We start from the raw sequence: 17,116 nt of genomic DNA on the forward strand, positions 1-17,116 counted from the left end.
TTTTTTTTTTTTTTTTTTTTTTAGCAGCTTCTTCTTTCTTTCCCTCCGAGCTGTCTGGTATCATCTTTGGTGGAGATGGCTCTGGATTGCTCAGAACTGCTCTAAGACATCTGGCTTGTTTCTTGGGGGAGGAGGGGAGCTACTGAAGCTTGTGGATGGGCCTTTCCACGCCGTGAGCACATCCAGTGCTCGGGACACATGGCAAGGCCCACACCCGTCTGCGCCCTCGCCGGGCGCTCTGGAAGACTCCACGGCCTTCTGAGTGAGTGTGGCTCTCTAGTCACGGTGGCTGGAGGCGTAGACACTCCATGCCTGGCACCAAGGAGAGGCGGCTTGTGCCTACTGGTGTGGATGTCACTCCCTTGCGAGTCTGGTTTGGAGAGTCAGCCCTGGAATCTTCACAGGTTGCTAAGAGCGAGTTTCTGATCCGATGATGAGGTAGGACGGGACGCGGTGCTCCACTCGGGCACAGGCCTGGAGAACCGGGAACAGGCAGTGTGCGTGCCTGGTCACCCGTATCCAGGCCTGTCATTTTACAAGAGAGATCCACGGCTGCAGGCAAGCTCAACTGCTACTGCACACAAGGCACTACGGAGCAGTGAAGAAGTCAGGCTCTGGAGCCAAACTGCTTGGCGCTAACACTGACTTGCTCCGTGCCCTCCATGGGCCTCAGTTTCCTTATCTGGGAAGTAGAAAGTGATTGAGAAGATCAAATGGGCCAATCCACAAAATCACCAGCACAATGTGTGGAGCTCCGTGAACCCCCAGAGGAGGCCCCAGGCGGCAGGTCAAGGCCAGATGGCTGAGCCAGCCCACCCAGGCGGCTGCAGGCTCCCTGCGCCCTGGCTCCTACACAGGGCATCAGTAGCTAGTGCGCTCTTCACGCAAAGCCACTCCTTTCTCTGTGCCCTTTGGCCACTGTGCTTTTCTGAGGATCTATCTACACGCAAAGCACCCGTTGGTATCCAGGGGAAGACGAGAAACTGGACAGCCCCTAAGCCAAGTTCCATCACCATCTCCCTCCCTCCCAGCCTCAGTATGTCTCTCCTGTCTGTTCCCGTCAGGGCACAGCAAAGTGGCCAGAAGGCTCTGGAACATTCCAGGCCCCTGTTCTCAGACTCACGCTGTGCCTGGCCCATCGTGGGAGTCGGCGAAGGCAGACATGACAGCGTCGTGCTGCTGGCTCACCCCGCACGCCTTACTCGCGTCTGCAGTTTGTCCAGGTCTACGCGGAGCCACTGCGCCTCATTCTTAGGTGCAGTAAAGGGAAGGATGGGGGGGCTTGTGTGCCACCTGGCAGATGGCGGACTCTAAAATACGTGCTGGGCAGCGCAGTCTCATCCTCTGCGCCCCCTTGCCCTGCCCCCAGTGACGCTTTCTGTTTGAAGCCCAGCTTCAGGCTTCTGGTGGCTCCTGCGGGGTGTGAGCACGACACTTCAAGTCCTTACACTGGTGGGAGACCTCAGGCGGGGAAGCGGGACGCCAGGCCTGCGCACGCTCTGTAGACAGCACCGCAGACAGGGAACTCCAGGGGGCTCCGCGCACCCTGGAACCAGCTCGTTTACGGATCGCTCTGCTGCCTGGAGAAATCCCTAGCACCTTCAGGCGGAGAACAGCAGTGTGGTGTTTACTAAAATCTGCATCTGGTAGCGATTTGTTCAACAGCAGCCAGCCTCTCTCCCCTCCTTTTCTCTGGCCAAATAATCCACAGGGGCCCATAATATCCCACAACTGCTCGTTGTGTGAGGCCTGCCCTGTGTCGTTTAGGTCCTAATTACAGATCTGGGTTTATCAACAAGTTTCAGCATGAAAAGTAACTTTTTAGATGGCTGGGAGGCTGCAGGCCCAGGTCCCACAGCAGAGGCGCTGTGTTTGACGGCGGCTGTCTGGGGACGATGCCGCCGCACACTGGCCTGGGCTCCCGCACCCATGCCAGGACGGCAGATGCGACGGGGCACGCCCTGGGGCCAGCCCAAGAGCAGGGGCTCAGGAAGGCTGTGGGAGCTTGAAAGGAGAAAGGGCCGCCTTTGAACCTAGAACGAGACTTCGGTGAACTTGGAGAAAGTGCACTGTGTTCTAATCTTGGAGCCAATTCTTTGAGGGGTGGTGCTGAGGGGCGCTAGGTAGCTGGTTCATTAAGAGAACCGTGAAGGAAGAATCCACCCTGGTAGCTGGAGTTAGATGAAAAGATGGAGATAGATGCAGAAAGCAAAGCAGGCCACGCTTGGGGGAAAATCTGGGGTCTGGAATTTCAGGATTGGCACTAAACGCCTCAATTTGAATCGCTCATACAAAGTAGAACTGTCTAGCAGGGGCGGCACAGACATGGAGGTAGAACTGACTTCTGCCCTAGGCACCCCAATATCCACTCCTCCACCCGGACCTGTCCTCCTCTCTCACTCCGACCACGTGGGTCAGAGGGAGGCAGCCAATCACCACACGCTGCTCCAGTCCAAGCTGGCCAATCAGGGCAGCCCTTCTCCATCTACTGCAGGTGGTCCAGAGAAGGTCAGTGATGGCCCATAACTGGAATTCTCCCTTAGGAGCCTCTGGGAGAGGTGCTTTTAAAGGAAGAATGAACATTTGGAACTCCTTGAAACCATGTTCTTGCTACATGGTGGGGGGGAGAAGAGAGAACTCACTGGCAATGAGAGAACAAACTCAAAAAAGGGTGACCAGAGATGAGCAGTAAAGACAAAGATGGTCTGACATGAAATCCCCCTGGTCTAGAATCCTTGGGGCCAGAGTCTATGGCCCGGTTCCAGGAAGCAACCAGTTATTTTTTATGCTAAAACCAGGTGGAGCTTCTGGCTTCTGTCATTTGTAACCAGGGCTTGGATGGCTACAAAAAGCTTTCCACTAAAGATGATTGCTATGATGATCAATTGAGCATAAGCAAGTGACCACACTCCGAGAAATACGAGCCGGTGAGTATGGCTCACGCAGAGAGGGCAATGCGTGGTAGACGGCCGCAGAAAGCACCTCTGGGCTGAGAAGAGAGCTCAGAAGATCCTGATTAGGACAGGAGACATGTGGAGGAGAGGATGAGTGAGACACAGCAGGAGGGCCCTCTCGCACCCTTCCGTGGCCCCACCCATCAGCCTGGCCTTGCCCAGGAGGTGATGGCCTCAATCCCCTCCGGGGCACAGCTGGCTCCTCTTGACTGTGCCCTGGTTCCAGAATCGAGCAGTTCCTACTGACTGGACTCAAAGAAAGGGCCCAGGCAGTGGGACAGACTCTTAGAGGAGGAAGTTAAAACTCCCGGAGCTTCATGAATTAAGCCTTGGCCACCCTGCGCTCTGCCAGACACAATGACCTGACTGATATGTGTCCCACTCTTTCTAAGGTTACTTTATAATTGTGTGTGTGTGTGTGTTACTAGGGATTGAACTCATAGGCATTCTACCTTCGAGTTACATCCCAAGCCTAATTTTATTTGAGAGAGTCTTCCAAAGTTGCTGAGGTTGGCTTCAAACCTGTGATCCTCCTGTCTCAGCCTCCCAAGTACTGGGATCACAGGTGTGCATCACCATGCCTAGCACTTTACAATTCCTCAACATTGTCCTTGCGTGTACATTTTTTCATGATAGGTATGGACCTAAAAAAAAACAAAACAAAAAAACCCAAAACCTATCAGTCAGTGCTGGAAGTAGAAAAGCTATCAAAAAAAGTACTCTGAATGTTGGCACCAAGTTTTCTCTTTGTACTCAATTAAGGAGTTTCCTTCTTTTTATATCTCATTTAAAAATATATTCTAGTCTTAGTCTTACAGAGAAAGAGTCCTCTGTCATACTCACATCAGGGTGTGTGTGGACAAAGGAAGGTGATCCAAACCATGAAATCCAGGCATTAAACAAAGCCTTGAGCATTACCATAGGATCTGTAATCTGATGGAATCAGATTTCCTGGTGCAGGTGTGGTCTAAGCATCAGTAGAGTTTTTTAAAGAGTTGCAGATCACTGTGATGGGCAGTCAGAGCTGAGAATCACTCTGAGCCAGCCAGTACTTCTACTTAGCAAAGAAGGTGCAGAGGCCTGAGGAGCGGGCCTCTGATCACGTGGAGCGGCTCAGCTGAGATTAGAGCACAGGGCTGGGTCATAGTTTTCAAGTGAGTAACAAGGTTATTCTATTGTGCTTTCTTTAAATAGGCTACAGAAGTGGGTCACATAAGAATTTTTGGAGGCAAAGTCGAGATATAAACCACCATGGAAGCGGAATCCTAGTGAGTAATAAACGTAAGATGTTGGACCTCACTGGTAACCAGGGGAATTAAGAACAAAAGCTAATGAGATAATGTTACATACTTAAAAGATTGACAGAATTTAAAAGATATGACGCACCAAGATTTTGGCAAGGATACAGAGCCACAGGAATGCCCAGATACTACTTGCAATCATTTCAATGGATACAGTGCTTTGGAAGAAGAGTTTATGATACTCTTCTAAGATGGGCATTTTTGCTGACCTGACAATTCTCACCTCAGGAAAGCAACCTAGAATAAGCAATCTAAGTGGGGCGATATCACACCCCAAGAGAGCAAAAGTTGGGTTCTGGCTGGTGAGAAAAACTTAAGATATTCCCATCGCTGGTGGCCCTAAAAAGCTCAACACTATTCAACAAAATTCTGTTCTTCAAGTATTAATTAAAATTGTACTCTAGAATTTTAGTTTTAAACCTACTCCCTGGAAGGGGGAAATTATGAGAAAAAACTTATGAAACACAGATCCCCCCAAAATGTTATATATGTACCCTAAGAGATGCATACAAGAACACTCCAGCCAGTGTTGAAGATCTGATGTAAAATCCTACAAATACCCACCCACAGATGGGTATGTCTAATTAGACTGTGGTTGGTCTAATTATGGAACTCTGTAGCAAGAAAAATGGGTAAACATTGGCTGCAAACAGCAACACAGGACTCTTCACAATACTGAAGTCTGAAAGGCACAAAGGTCAGAGAGACCGTAATTCCAGTTCACTTTTTTTTTTTTTTTTTGGCACTGGGGATTAAAGCCCAGGGAATTCTACCTCTGAGCTACACCTCCAGCCTTATTTTTTAAATTTTGAAACAGGGTCTTGATAAGTTGCTGAGAGCCTCACTGAGTTGCTGAGGCTGGCCTCAAACCCGCAATCTTCCTGTGTTAGCCTCCCAAGTCCTGGGATCCAGGCATGCGCCACCACGCCCAGCTCGTAATTCCATTTACAAAAGTTCAAAGTCAGGTGCATGAAATCATGTTGTTTGGGGATCCATATGCCAGGTTGCAGACGTGAAGGAGAGCAGAGAAATAAGTCTCATAAGAGTGTAGAGCAGGTGTGTTCATTTCGGGTCACCCCCTATGCCATTTTGGCATGGGGCTGTATTTCTATTTTCTGTTAAATCTTAAAAAAAAAAAAAGAGTGTAGAACAGGTGTCCACTAGGACTGTGGTCGGGGGCAGAACACGAGAGAGGGAAGGACAACGGGGAGGCTGGGACCTGGGTGTTCTGCTGAGCTGAGTTATTAAGCTGTGACAACTTATGCTCGGCCTCCATTTTAGTTATGCAGCTCATTTGAACACGTTAAAATGCAAAAGAAAAGCCGGGCATGGTGGGCACGCTTGTCATCCCCGGGCTTGGGAGGCGGAGACAGGAGGATCGCACCGGTTCAAAGCCAGTCTCGCTGGCTTAAGAGACCCTGTTTCCAAATAAAAATATAAAAATAGGTCTGGGAGTGTAGCCCAGAGGTAGAAGGGCTTCCAGGAACCCCAGTATGTATATATATATATATATCACACACACAAAATTAAAAAGAGGGATTTTTTTTTTGTCATTGAAGTTTTCAGAAAGATTTTTGTGTCTCTGCTGGGGACTGAACCCAGGGCATTTAACCTCCATACTACATTCCTAGCCCTCTTATTTTTTATTCTGAAACACTTTCTCACTAAGTTGAAGAGGGCCTCACTAAATAGCTGAGGCTGGCCGCGAACGCGCGATGCTCCTGTCTCAGCCTCCCAAGGACTGGGACTGCAGGCGCACCGCCACACCTGGCTCCAGAAAGCATTTCTTAGATCGAGTTATTCTTCTCCTCATAAGCAACAACACAACACCTCAAACGCAAAGGGGGTTCCAGATGCTCATGTGCAGCAGCTCCTGGTGCCGAGACTCGGTTGGCAGGAAAGAGCGGGTGTCACAGGAGCAGGTGTTCAAGTGAGAGGGACCAGCAGGAACACCAGGCAGATCCCTCGAGAGGGAACACGCTTTGGACACGGAGCTACCTGTGGCGGCGGGGGATGGTACAGCAACGACAGAAGACAACAGGAGGATGCAGAGAGCCCTCCGCATCCCTGGGCGCCACATCCATAGTTAATCGACAGCAAACGGGAAACATGTACTGGACCCAAACAGACTCCCCTCCCCCTACCCTTGCGTTTTTCCTTAAATGACAGAGTAGAACACGATTCACACAGTTTATATCACAGCAGGTGTTACAGTAATTGGGAGACATACGAAGCGTGTGGGAAGGCGTGCCTGGGCTGTCTGCAAACATGTCGCCTATGTAGGGGCCGTGAGCACCTGCAGATTTTGGTATCCACCCTCCCAGATGCTGAGTGGTGACGAGAGCTGAATGGAGGGAGCCATGGGGAGCACACTGGAGGAAATGCCATGTCTAACCATCTTCTCTCTTCTCTGAATTATCTCCTCTTACTGCTTCTGCTGTCCTGCCGTCACCAGAGGTCCCCGTCCTCTTTAGCTTTGTGAAACCACAGCAGCGTCCTAACACTTTGGCTTGAGTCGGCTTTCTTTGTAAGCTCATCTTCCACAAAACTTACCGAGAGAATGTTGCCATTTTAATAAGTCCTTCATAAACCCCCACATCCGACCTTTGGGCCAGGGAAAGCATGTACCCCACCACCGCCATGAACTGCATTATGACGTGACACTCTAATGCACCAGTAAGCATATTTTCAAAAAATCAGCTAGCCTCTTGATAAGTTAAAAACAGATAAAAATGTCCTTTTCAAAGTCCCAAGTTAATCAATAGTGGCCATTGTTTCATATTAAAGGTTTACAGATTTTTTTCAAACACAATGTATAGTCATATACCCTAACCCAAATCAAGTAGTTTTTGTTTTGTTTTGTTTTTTGGTGGTACTGGGGTTCCTGGAAGCCCTTCTACATCCGGGCTACACTCCCAGACCTATTTTATATTTTTATTTGGAAACAGGGTCTCTTAAGCCAGCGCGGCTGGCTCTGAACCACTGCGATCCTCCTGTCTCCGCCTCCCAAGCGCGGGGATTACAAGCGTGCGCCACCACGCCCGGCAAATCAAGTAGTTTTTAATAGGGTTTTTCTATAATGAAACCACCTGTTGCTAATTTCCTTGCCATCCGAATACGCATTTAATATGAATTACCATTTTAATGGTTAGTGCTTGTTTAAAAATTAAGACATTTATGTCCAAAGGCCAGTGGTATCATATAAATGTTTTTATTTTTTTAAAAAAATTAGTAACAGAGCCAGGCGTGGTGGCACATGCTTGTAGTCCCAGCATTTGGGAGGCGGAGACTGGAAGATCGCGGTTCACGGACAACCTCAGCCACTTAGCGAGGCCCTTTGCAACTCAGTGAGACCCTATTTCAAAAAAATAAAAAGACTAAAAAATAGTACTAGTGGTGTGGCTTGGAGATAGAATGCCCCTGGGTTCCATCCCAGTTCTGGGGCGGGGAGATAAGTAATAGGTTTGCATTTTGTTAATCTGTATTTAGCTTATAATCACTGAGGTTTATAATACACTTCTAAAGATTTCGAAGCACACGGTGACTGTGTGGACTTCCTTGGTTCCTACACCATCATGAACACAGCAAGACTGTCAGAAGCCACAAGATAAATAATTTTTAACTTAAAAATACTCATCTTAAGGGATTCCACCTTCCCTCCCTCCCTATCCCTCTACGGCTGAGGAGCAGGACGGAGCAGAACTAAGATCTTAGAACCACAAAGCAATTTAATTTTACAATCGCAAAATATGAACCCCTCTCCCTCGCCCCAGTTCAATATACAGCAGCTGTTAGGCTTGTGAGTGAGAGGGTCCGCGACAAAAACACAATCCCTGGAAAAGCAGCCGCAGTGCCGACTGCAAGACCACCTCTAGGGACCCCAGGCCCACGTGCGGCGGGAGACTGGACGCGGCGCCTGGCCAGAGGCTCAGCTTCCAACCCCCGTGACCCTTAGCTATCTCTTTCTTGCTCATAGATTCCATCTGGAAAGCCCGCCAACCCCACAGAACACATCAATTTATCTGTCAATCAGAGCTGCTGACAGGTCAAGCAAACCACTATTCCAGCCTGCTCTGAGTATTATTTATTTACTTATATATTATTATTATTTTTGCAGTCCTGGGGATGGGACCCAGAGGCACTCTACCTCTGAGTTATACCCCAGCCCTCGGGTCTCACTGAGATGTAAATGGCCTAAGTAGTTGAGGGTGTCCTCAAAACCGCAATACTCCTGTCTCAGCATCGCAAATGCTGGGGTTACAAGTGTAGGCCACCACGCCCGGCCAGAAATAAGTTTCAAACAAAACACAGACTATGGTTTTGCTGGTCAGTGTAATCTAAACTTGTTCATTCATTCATTTATTTTTGGTACCGGGGCTCAGACCCATGGGACTTTCTATCTCTGAGCTACACCCCAGCCCCTTTTATTTTAAAATGGTCTAAGTTGCCAAGGGTCGCCCTAAATTCGCGAGGCCAGCCTTGAACCTGCAAACCTCCCGTCTCACCTCCCGAGCGCCACGCCAATGCAACGGTGTTAGTACGCTCACTACTGCGCAGCATCGTCGCTATCTAAGTTAGAACGTTCCGTCGCCTCAAAGAAACACCCACGACCAGCCACTCCTCGCTCCCCGGCCCGCAGCCCCTCCCTGGCAGCCATGAAGCCACCTTTCTGTATTTTTAAATCGTGGATATAAATGAAACTATACAATATGTGGCCTTTCACGGCTGGCTTCTTCCACACAGCTTGATGCTCTCAGGGCCTCCACACTGTTGCGTGTCTTGTAGTTTTTAACTTTTTTTTTAACTGCCAAGTAACACTCCATTACTATTCTAATAGCCACGGTTTATTTATCAATTGAGGGACATTCGGGTCATTTCTACTCCTTAACTATTATGAAATAATAATAGTGCTATGAACGTTTGTGCACAATTTTTAAATTTGATACAAAAAGCATGAACACTGTACATGTTAAAGGGGAACCGCCTGAGGTGTTTTTTCCCCTGTGCTACTGGGGATTGAACCCGGAGGCATTATACCTCTGAGCTACACCCCCAGCCCGATTTTACTTTTATTTTGAAACAGGGTCTCCCTAGGTTGACGAGTCTCACTACTTGCCAAGGCTGTCTTTGAACCCACGATCCTTCTGCCTCAGCCTCCCAAGTACTGGGATTACAAGCCTGTGCCACCACCACGCCCGGCCAAGTTTTAAATATTGCAGTAGTCCAATTTATCTGGTTTTTTTCCATTTGTCGGGTGCTTTCTTACTTCATGGCTCATGGTAACTGGGAGAAGAACTGATAATCCCATTCTACAAATGAGGAAAGCGAAGGCCAGAGAGTGGCTGAGCCGCGGCCTCACGGCGCACACCACACGGCAGGGCTGGGTGCAAAGGCTGGCGTTTCTGACCTCACCAGGCGACTCGGTCACTTCCTGGGGATGTGTCAAACGCTAGAGCTGAATGTTAAAAGGCCACGGCTGCTGTCTGCTCAGAACCAGAAGGCTCTGGAGGCTCGTTTTGGAAGCTGTGCGCCGGGGGGAAGGGCATGTTTTATGATCATATTCAGTTGTGGCCAGGATAGACTCGGGCTTATAAAGAAGCCAAAGTCCTAGGCACCCAGGCTAAAGAACAAGCTCAACTCTTGGGCTGGATTATATCATTTTTGTATTTGTGTATATCACTACATGCCAGTCAATACTATGTATGAGAACTGTCCTATTAAGGCTCAGAGTAGATCTAAATCTCAAAAGAATGTGTTTAAAGATGTCTCTGGGTGATGGCAGTCAGATAAAATAGACGCCAGAAAACACTGATAAGTGTGTTAACCAGCAGTCAAGTTAATACACTTTTTTTTTTTTTTTTTGCAGTACTGGTTAAACCCAGGGGCATTCTACCTCCAAGCTATACCCCCAGCCCCATTTTTAAAAATTCTTTATCTTGAAACAGGGTCTCACTAAGTTGTAGAGGGCCTCACTAAGTTGCTGAGGCATCTTTGAACCCCTAATCCTTCTGTCTCAGCCTCCTGGGGAGTGGGATTACAAGCGTGCGCCACCATGCCCAGCACTTCAAAGCATTTTAATATAAAAAAATGAAACCAGCCGGGCGTGGTGGCGCACACTTGTAATCCCTGCGCTTGGGGGAGGAGACAGGAGGATCGCGCAGGTTCGAAGCCAGCCTTGCTGGTGTAAGAGACCCTGTTTCCAAATAAAATATAAAATAGGTCTGGACATGTACCCTGGAGGTAGAAGGGTTCATACCCAGTACCACCAAAAAAAAAAAAAAAAAAAAAAGGAATCAACTTTTTCTTTCTGGGTCACGCCTGGTATGCTAGACCTACAGCAAGAGCCTCTCGTTTCCAGTGGAGACGCTGCTGCACAGAACCCTGACTCTGTTCACCCAAGGTCACACACGGAAACACTAGCAGAGCCAAGACCAAAGGCCACACAAGTCTCGACTTGCATGCTGTTTCTTCACATTAGATCTCTGCTTTGCTTTCAATATTTGTGATTTCCCCCACCCCACCACCTCTTCTCTCTCCCTCAGGCCACCACGTGGATTATCCCACCCAAGATTCAGTTCCTGAAGGGTGGGGAGCCCTGCCTAGACTTCACTGCCCATTCTCCATCTTGCCCTTCCCTGATGCCCACTCAACTAAACATCTCAAATCCCTCTAGAGAACTCTGACAGCAAATGAGAGGGACACGTTTTGGAAAGGGAGTGCTGAATGAGATGCTGCTAAGCTTTATTAAAACAAAGCAGAACAAAAAAGGCTGGCCTTTCCGACCTAAGAATTAAATGGCTTCCTGCTGCTGTTTCTGCCTCTTCTCGTTCACGCAGGAGACAGGGCCAGGGCAGCATCCTGAGGGATTGCTTCATAAAAAAAAAACACAGCAGGGCAGCCCCAGGATGGGCCGGCGCAGGTTGGGAGAGAGTTGCCGAGGACGCTGGGAAGGGAACGGGCTGCGTGGGCAGGCCAGGCAGCTCCCAGAACGCCCCCACTGGAACAGGCCTGAGTGCTGACACGGGGCCTTCCCACAGCTCCGCTGGCCTCCAAATACGCATTTGTCATCGGAGGCTCTTGATGAAGCTGTACATAAATATCTGGCTGTTATTAAATACAAAACAAAACAGAAGAGGATATTCCGCAGGAACCGAATCAAACCCAGCTGTGCCGGGGAGGGGCCAAACCGTGAGCGCAAAAGGCCAGCAGGAACGGGGAAGGCCAAACCGTGAGCGCAAAAGGCCAGCAGGGACGGGGAGGGCCAAACCGTGAGCGCAAAAGGCCAGCAAGGACGGGGAGGGCCAAACCGTGAGCGCAAAAGGCCAGCAGGAACGCTTGTTGACTGTGCTGTTTACTCTGCCGCAGAGTAAACTGCTCTGCCAAGAGTCGCGTCACGTGACTGTGATGTTTTTCATATGACTTCCTAGCTATGAGAGAAATGGGCATTGGACTTTCTGGAATTCTGAATTCTGCAGTAGATGAGTCAGAATCTGAATTTTAAATCAGGACAGACCTGTCAGCTCGGTCCTGTTCATTTCTGCCAGCCTGTATATGATTGTACAGCCTGTTACAAGTCATTGATAATTTTTAAAAGTAACCACTTATTAAGATCCAAATCTGTGGAAGCAAGTTCTGTTTCTCAGAAACTTGATGAAAATACAAATGATAAGCTGGGTGTGGTGGCGCCTGCCTGTAATCCCAGTACAGGAGGATCACAGGTTGAGACCAGTCTCAGCAACAAAGTAACCCTGAGCAACCTCCTGAGACCCTGCTTTAAAACAAAACATAAAAAGGGTTAGGGTGTAGCTCAAAGGTAGAATGCCTCTGGGTTCAATCCCAGTACCAAATCAAGACAATATAAAGACAAATCAGCCGGGCGTGGTGGGCACGCTTGTCATCCCCACGCTCGGGAGGTGGAGACAGGAGGATTGCGCAGGTTCGAAGCCAGCGCGCTGGCTTAAGAGACCCTGTTTGCAAATAAAAGTATAAAATAGTCACTATGTATAAAAAAGTATATATAGATATAATGGGTCTGGGAGTGTAGCCCGGAGGTAGAAGTACTACCACCACCAAAAAAAAAAAAAAAAGACAAATTATATGCTATAAATGCAAACCTGAAATCACAACGGCATGATTTAATATTAAAAACTGACATCAGAGTCACAGCCTAAAATTGATCCTGGAGTCGTGGAACTTAGACACTTTAACAAGGTTGAAATATTTGAGAGAACTTAGGTTGTGAAATTTGGGAGCTCGGATTTCTCAAGGACATACCAATATGGCTTCTTCTATTACTCAGATAAATCAGTTTTTCTGTTTCATTAGGTCTCAGTTTGAAAATACTGTGATACTTCTCGGCTCAATGTTGAACTCATGGTTGGAGCAAAGTAAATACATGTTAACTGATACTTAATCTCCTCGGGCTGAGAACCGACCCTGTGAGGGTTAGTGATAGCAACATTTAGGAAACCTGGCTGGAGGGTTCCTGTGTTTGATTTAAACAGACCTTCTTCAACAAACATGGCGGTTAGAGAAATGTTTGGTGGGCTCCTAAACACACGTGACCTGGACACCATGCCTCTCGTCTATCTGCTTTAAGGCCGTCTGCGTGGGCTCCAAATAGGATAACGAGAGATCAGGAAGAATATGGAGTCAAGGTCAGTCTCCAAATAGCCACACCATTTTCAAAATGAAGGGAAAGAAGGAAAGAAGGGAGGAAGGAAGGGAGGGAGGGAAGGAAAGAAAAAAAAGGGCCGGGTGTGGTGGCACATGCTTATAACCTCAGCACTCGGGAGGCTAAGACAGGAGGATCTTGGTTCGCGGGCAGCCTCAGCTACTACTTAGGCCCTTTGCAACTCAGTGAGACCTATGTCAAAATAAAGAATTAAAAATAGGACTGGGGGTGTAGCTCAGAGGTAGACTGCCCCTGGGTTCCACCCCCAGTACTGCAGGGGGGAAAAATTACACCCAGCTCTATGGCTTCTTCTTGTGCTTAATGGAAGACAATAACTGCTTTTACCTGGCTAAGTCAACTTAACAGTCCTTCGTTCTCTCCAAAACCACCAGCTGTCTTTGCTTACTCCATGCCCTTCAAATCATCATGGCCTAAAACAATGCATAGTTCCAAGTCTGCGGCAGCACCTCAGCCCTGCTCCAATACAACTCTGCAGCCGCGGGCCTGGGGATCTCGGTAGGAAGACACGCACGCCAGGGACCTGGATTAAAATCGAGCTGCTGTTTTTGGGTATGCGATGGGGGAAGAAGAAGTAAGTGGTGCAAAAACCCTGGGTTGCGTTAGTCAGTCTAGCTAAACCTGGAACACTCTGCCGTGAATCTGTCTTCCGATCCATTATCACCTGCCCTTCCCGGGAATATAAATAGACTTACTCTCTCTAGTATGATCAGCTTTTCATTCTTCCTTTGTCAAGGAAATTTGAGGGAGATAGATCACAGGTGCTATTAAAGGATCTGGGAAAAGAATCATCCTGCTACAATGTGGACGAAGCTTAAATATCACCAAGCCAAGTAACAACATCAGACACAAGATGTCCCATATTATTGTACTTAAACGTCATGTTCAGAATAGGTAAAAGCCTGTAGAGCCAGAAAGAATACAAAGTGCTTGGGGGATGAAAATGTTCTAAACCTAGAGATTGGCAATAGTATCACAACTCTGAGCATATCGAAAGCCCTGGAATCATACACTTTAAAAGATGATGTTTTATGGTGGGTGAATTACAACTCAACAAACTTGTGTGTGTGTGTGTGTGTGTGTGTGTGTGTGTGTGTGTGTGTGTGTGTGTTTTACTGAGGATTGAACCCAGGGACATTCTACCTCTGAGCTACACTCCCCAGCCCTATTTTTCATTCCTTATTTTGAAACAGGGTCTCACAAAGTTGCAAAGGGCCTCACTAAGTAGCTGAGGCTGGCTGCAAACCTGCGCTCTTCCTGTCTCAGCCTCCCAAATACTGGGATTACAGCATGCATCACCATAAAAAAAAACCAGGTTTAGCTGGTTCCAGGTTTTAGCTAAACCTGTTCCAGGTTTAGCTAGACTGACTAACGCAACCCAGGGTTTTTGCACCACTTACTTCTTCTTCCCCCATCGCATACCCAAAGACAGCAGCTCGATTTTAATCCAGGTCCCTGGCGTGCGTGTCTTCCTACTGAGATCCCCAGGCCCGCGGCTGCAGAGTTGTATTGGAGGCAGGGTTGAGGTGCTGCTGCAGACTTGGAACTATGCATTGTTTTAGGTCATGATGATTTTAAGGGTAAGCATCTTGATTTTGGGTAACTCTGGCTCCAGCTGCATCAGCCTGCTCATGATTCTGAATAACACACCAAAGACTCAGCCTCAGAGACCTGAATCAGCCAAGAGGGCCCCAGGTGCCTGGTCCTCCCAAACCCGCCCAAATCCAACTTTTATGTTTAAAAATACTTACTCCTCCCTTAAAACTAGCAGATATTTCTTCTCTTCCTGGGAGGTTTTCCTTGACATCCCTATGCAGAGCAACTGCTCCATCAGCACTTAAAACACAAATGACTGAAACATTTGTGGTGACATTTTTTGACTCCGTATTTACAGCTCTGCTTCTCACACTCGAGCGCGAGCCCACGAGGGCCAGTGTCCTGTTACCTTTGTTAACGTCTATATTCAGCTGCTAGCACGCTGCCTGGTATCAGGCTGTCGAAGGTCTTCAGCCATGTCTAGAGTGCTTCCCTGGCATCGGTGCGTGCAAGTCAAGCAGAACTGGCCCAAGCTCTAAGCTCAGCACCGAGGGTCAGCTTGACTCCTCGGTGTGTCTGAAAATCTCACCCTGAATCCGCTCAAAGCTCCAAGGAGGCTGGCTCTGGCGTCTCCACGGTTTTCTATACTCAGTGCTAGCTCAGCCCCTCCAAACAGCAACCTTCTCACCAATGGCTGGCCACGCGGGGTCAATAACACTCATGCAACTCGGCGCCTGTCCCACTGCGGCAGGACACAGGAAGTCAAGGAAGTCAAGGTTTTCTTGATTTAAGTTGTGGGAATTCCACAGCAAGCCATTTCTCCTAAAACCCAGGCGCTGAAGGGGGAAATATGCTGATTTATGATATGTCGACCATCCCTTCTCTCAGTCACCCATGCGGAGGACTATCTCCACCACCTCACACAGCGTCCCTTTTTCTAAGAACAATGAATATTTGGAAGAAATAAAATGATGAGCTGTTTTTAAACTCAGTTTTCAAAGAAAACAAACAAAAAAGACCAGAGAAATTAAGAGCTGCAAAATATTTCAGCTGAGAAACAAAGTCCAACTCTCTCCCGCTGTGGGTGAGGAGCTCCTGCACAGTGGGGTCAGTGCCCAAGAAGGCCGACTGAACCGTGACACACACTCCAAGCACGCTGTTTCTGAAGACCACAACTGGAGCCCAGCTTCCCCCTTTGCACTGTGGTACGTGGGCATCTGCGGCAACTCTCCAGTGGCCCCTTGCACGCACATCTTCAGTGTGGAGAGGTGGTATGTGCAAATCAATAACCTGTATGAATCAGCAATTCTACATCCGCACCTCCTGGCATCCCCCTTGGACAGCAACCCATACACGCCAGTGTCCGGAGACTTCGGAAGTTTCTTTCTTCTCTGATAACCGGCAGATGTGTTTAATGATATGTGCACTCAGAGAAATTAACTGCTTTCTATCTCCATCATAAAGAGGATATTAAGTAGGTTTCGACCGCCAGCCTTTGGTAGAGAAAGCTTGTTTTGTTCTTACCTCGGCAGCCTGGGTCTCCTGATGCAGCAAGGTAAGGCCAGTCAAGTCTTCTAAGAAGGAGTGTGAAGAGTTAAACGCCTTCGCCAGGAAATCAAATCCGTCTCGTTCATACTGACCAAGCACCTGCAAGACGTTTGTATTTTAGAAAGAGGTCGCAGCCTTTACATGCATCTTAACAGACTTCATTTCTCGGAAGCACTTGTTCTGGTCCCATCAAAGCTCCCGTGTGAAGGCGCAGTTGCCACTGGAAGGTGAGCACATCACCAGGGCTCTCGTCTCACCGATGGGTTAACTTATTGAGGGATGCAGAGCTTAATAGGCTACTAGGAGCCAGGCATGGAGGCACATGCTTGTGATACCAGTACTTTGGAGACGGACACAGGAGGAGCTCAGGTTTACAGCCAGTCACAGTAACTTTGCAAGGCCCCCCAAACTTAGTGAGAGTCTATTTCAAAAAAGAGTAACAGCCGGGCGTGGTGGCGCACGTTTGTAATCCCCACGCTTGGGAGGCGGAGACAGGAGGATCGCGCAGGTTCGAAGCCAGCCGCGCTGTTTCCAAATTTAAAAAGATATTTAAAATAGGTCTGGGAGTGTAGCCCGGAGGTAGAAGGGTTCCATCCCCAGTACCACCAAAAAAACAAAAACAAACAAACAAAAAAAAAACGATAAAGCAGGGCTGAGTTTGTAGCTCAAAGGTAGAATGCCCCTAGGAGATAAGATATGTAGTCTATTCGGAGGCGGTGGAGGCTTTAAGAGGCAGGCCTATTTGGAGAGGCGGGTCACTGGGCATGTCCTGGAAGGATGTGTTTCGTCCACAGCCTTTCCTTTCCCCTTCTCCTGATGGCCACCACCATGAGGTAAGCAGCTTGGTTCCAATGTGTGTGGTGATCTCACCACACGATCGGGACAACGGAGCCAAGGGACCACGGACCGAAACTTCGGAACCCACAAGCCCCAGAGAGCCTTTCTTCCTTTTAAATTGCTTTTCTCGGGTATTTTGTCACAGCGAGGGAAAGCTGACTGGCAGGTTTGTCAAAAGTGAAGCCAAAGTAAAAATTAAGCCTAGGGATGTAACGATCTCACCTTCCAGTTCAGATGCCAAGTTTTCC

General features: G+C 48.3%; 1 protein-coding gene across 1 annotated transcript in view; it reads right to left on the minus strand.

The window, feature by feature from the left end:
- Positions 1–408: 408 nt before the first annotated feature.
- The window catches only part of ATG7 (autophagy related 7), a gene marked incomplete at both ends in the record, with an annotated part of 128,537 nt that continues 111,829 nt past the window's right edge, over positions 409–17,116 (minus strand). Inside the window, 7 exon segments of the mRNA XM_080718172.1 lie at positions 409–474; positions 1,203–1,250; positions 1,449–1,499; positions 1,857–1,961; positions 2,401–2,485; positions 15,804–15,874; positions 16,008–16,130. Coding sequence (XP_080574298.1) covers positions 409–474; positions 1,203–1,250; positions 1,449–1,499; positions 1,857–1,961; positions 2,401–2,485; positions 15,804–15,874; positions 16,008–16,130 — 549 coding nt within the window.

This window comes from Muscardinus avellanarius (assembly GCF_963383645.1).
Source record: "Muscardinus avellanarius genome assembly, chromosome: 22".
Taxonomy (NCBI): domain Eukaryota; kingdom Metazoa; phylum Chordata; class Mammalia; order Rodentia; family Gliridae; genus Muscardinus; species Muscardinus avellanarius.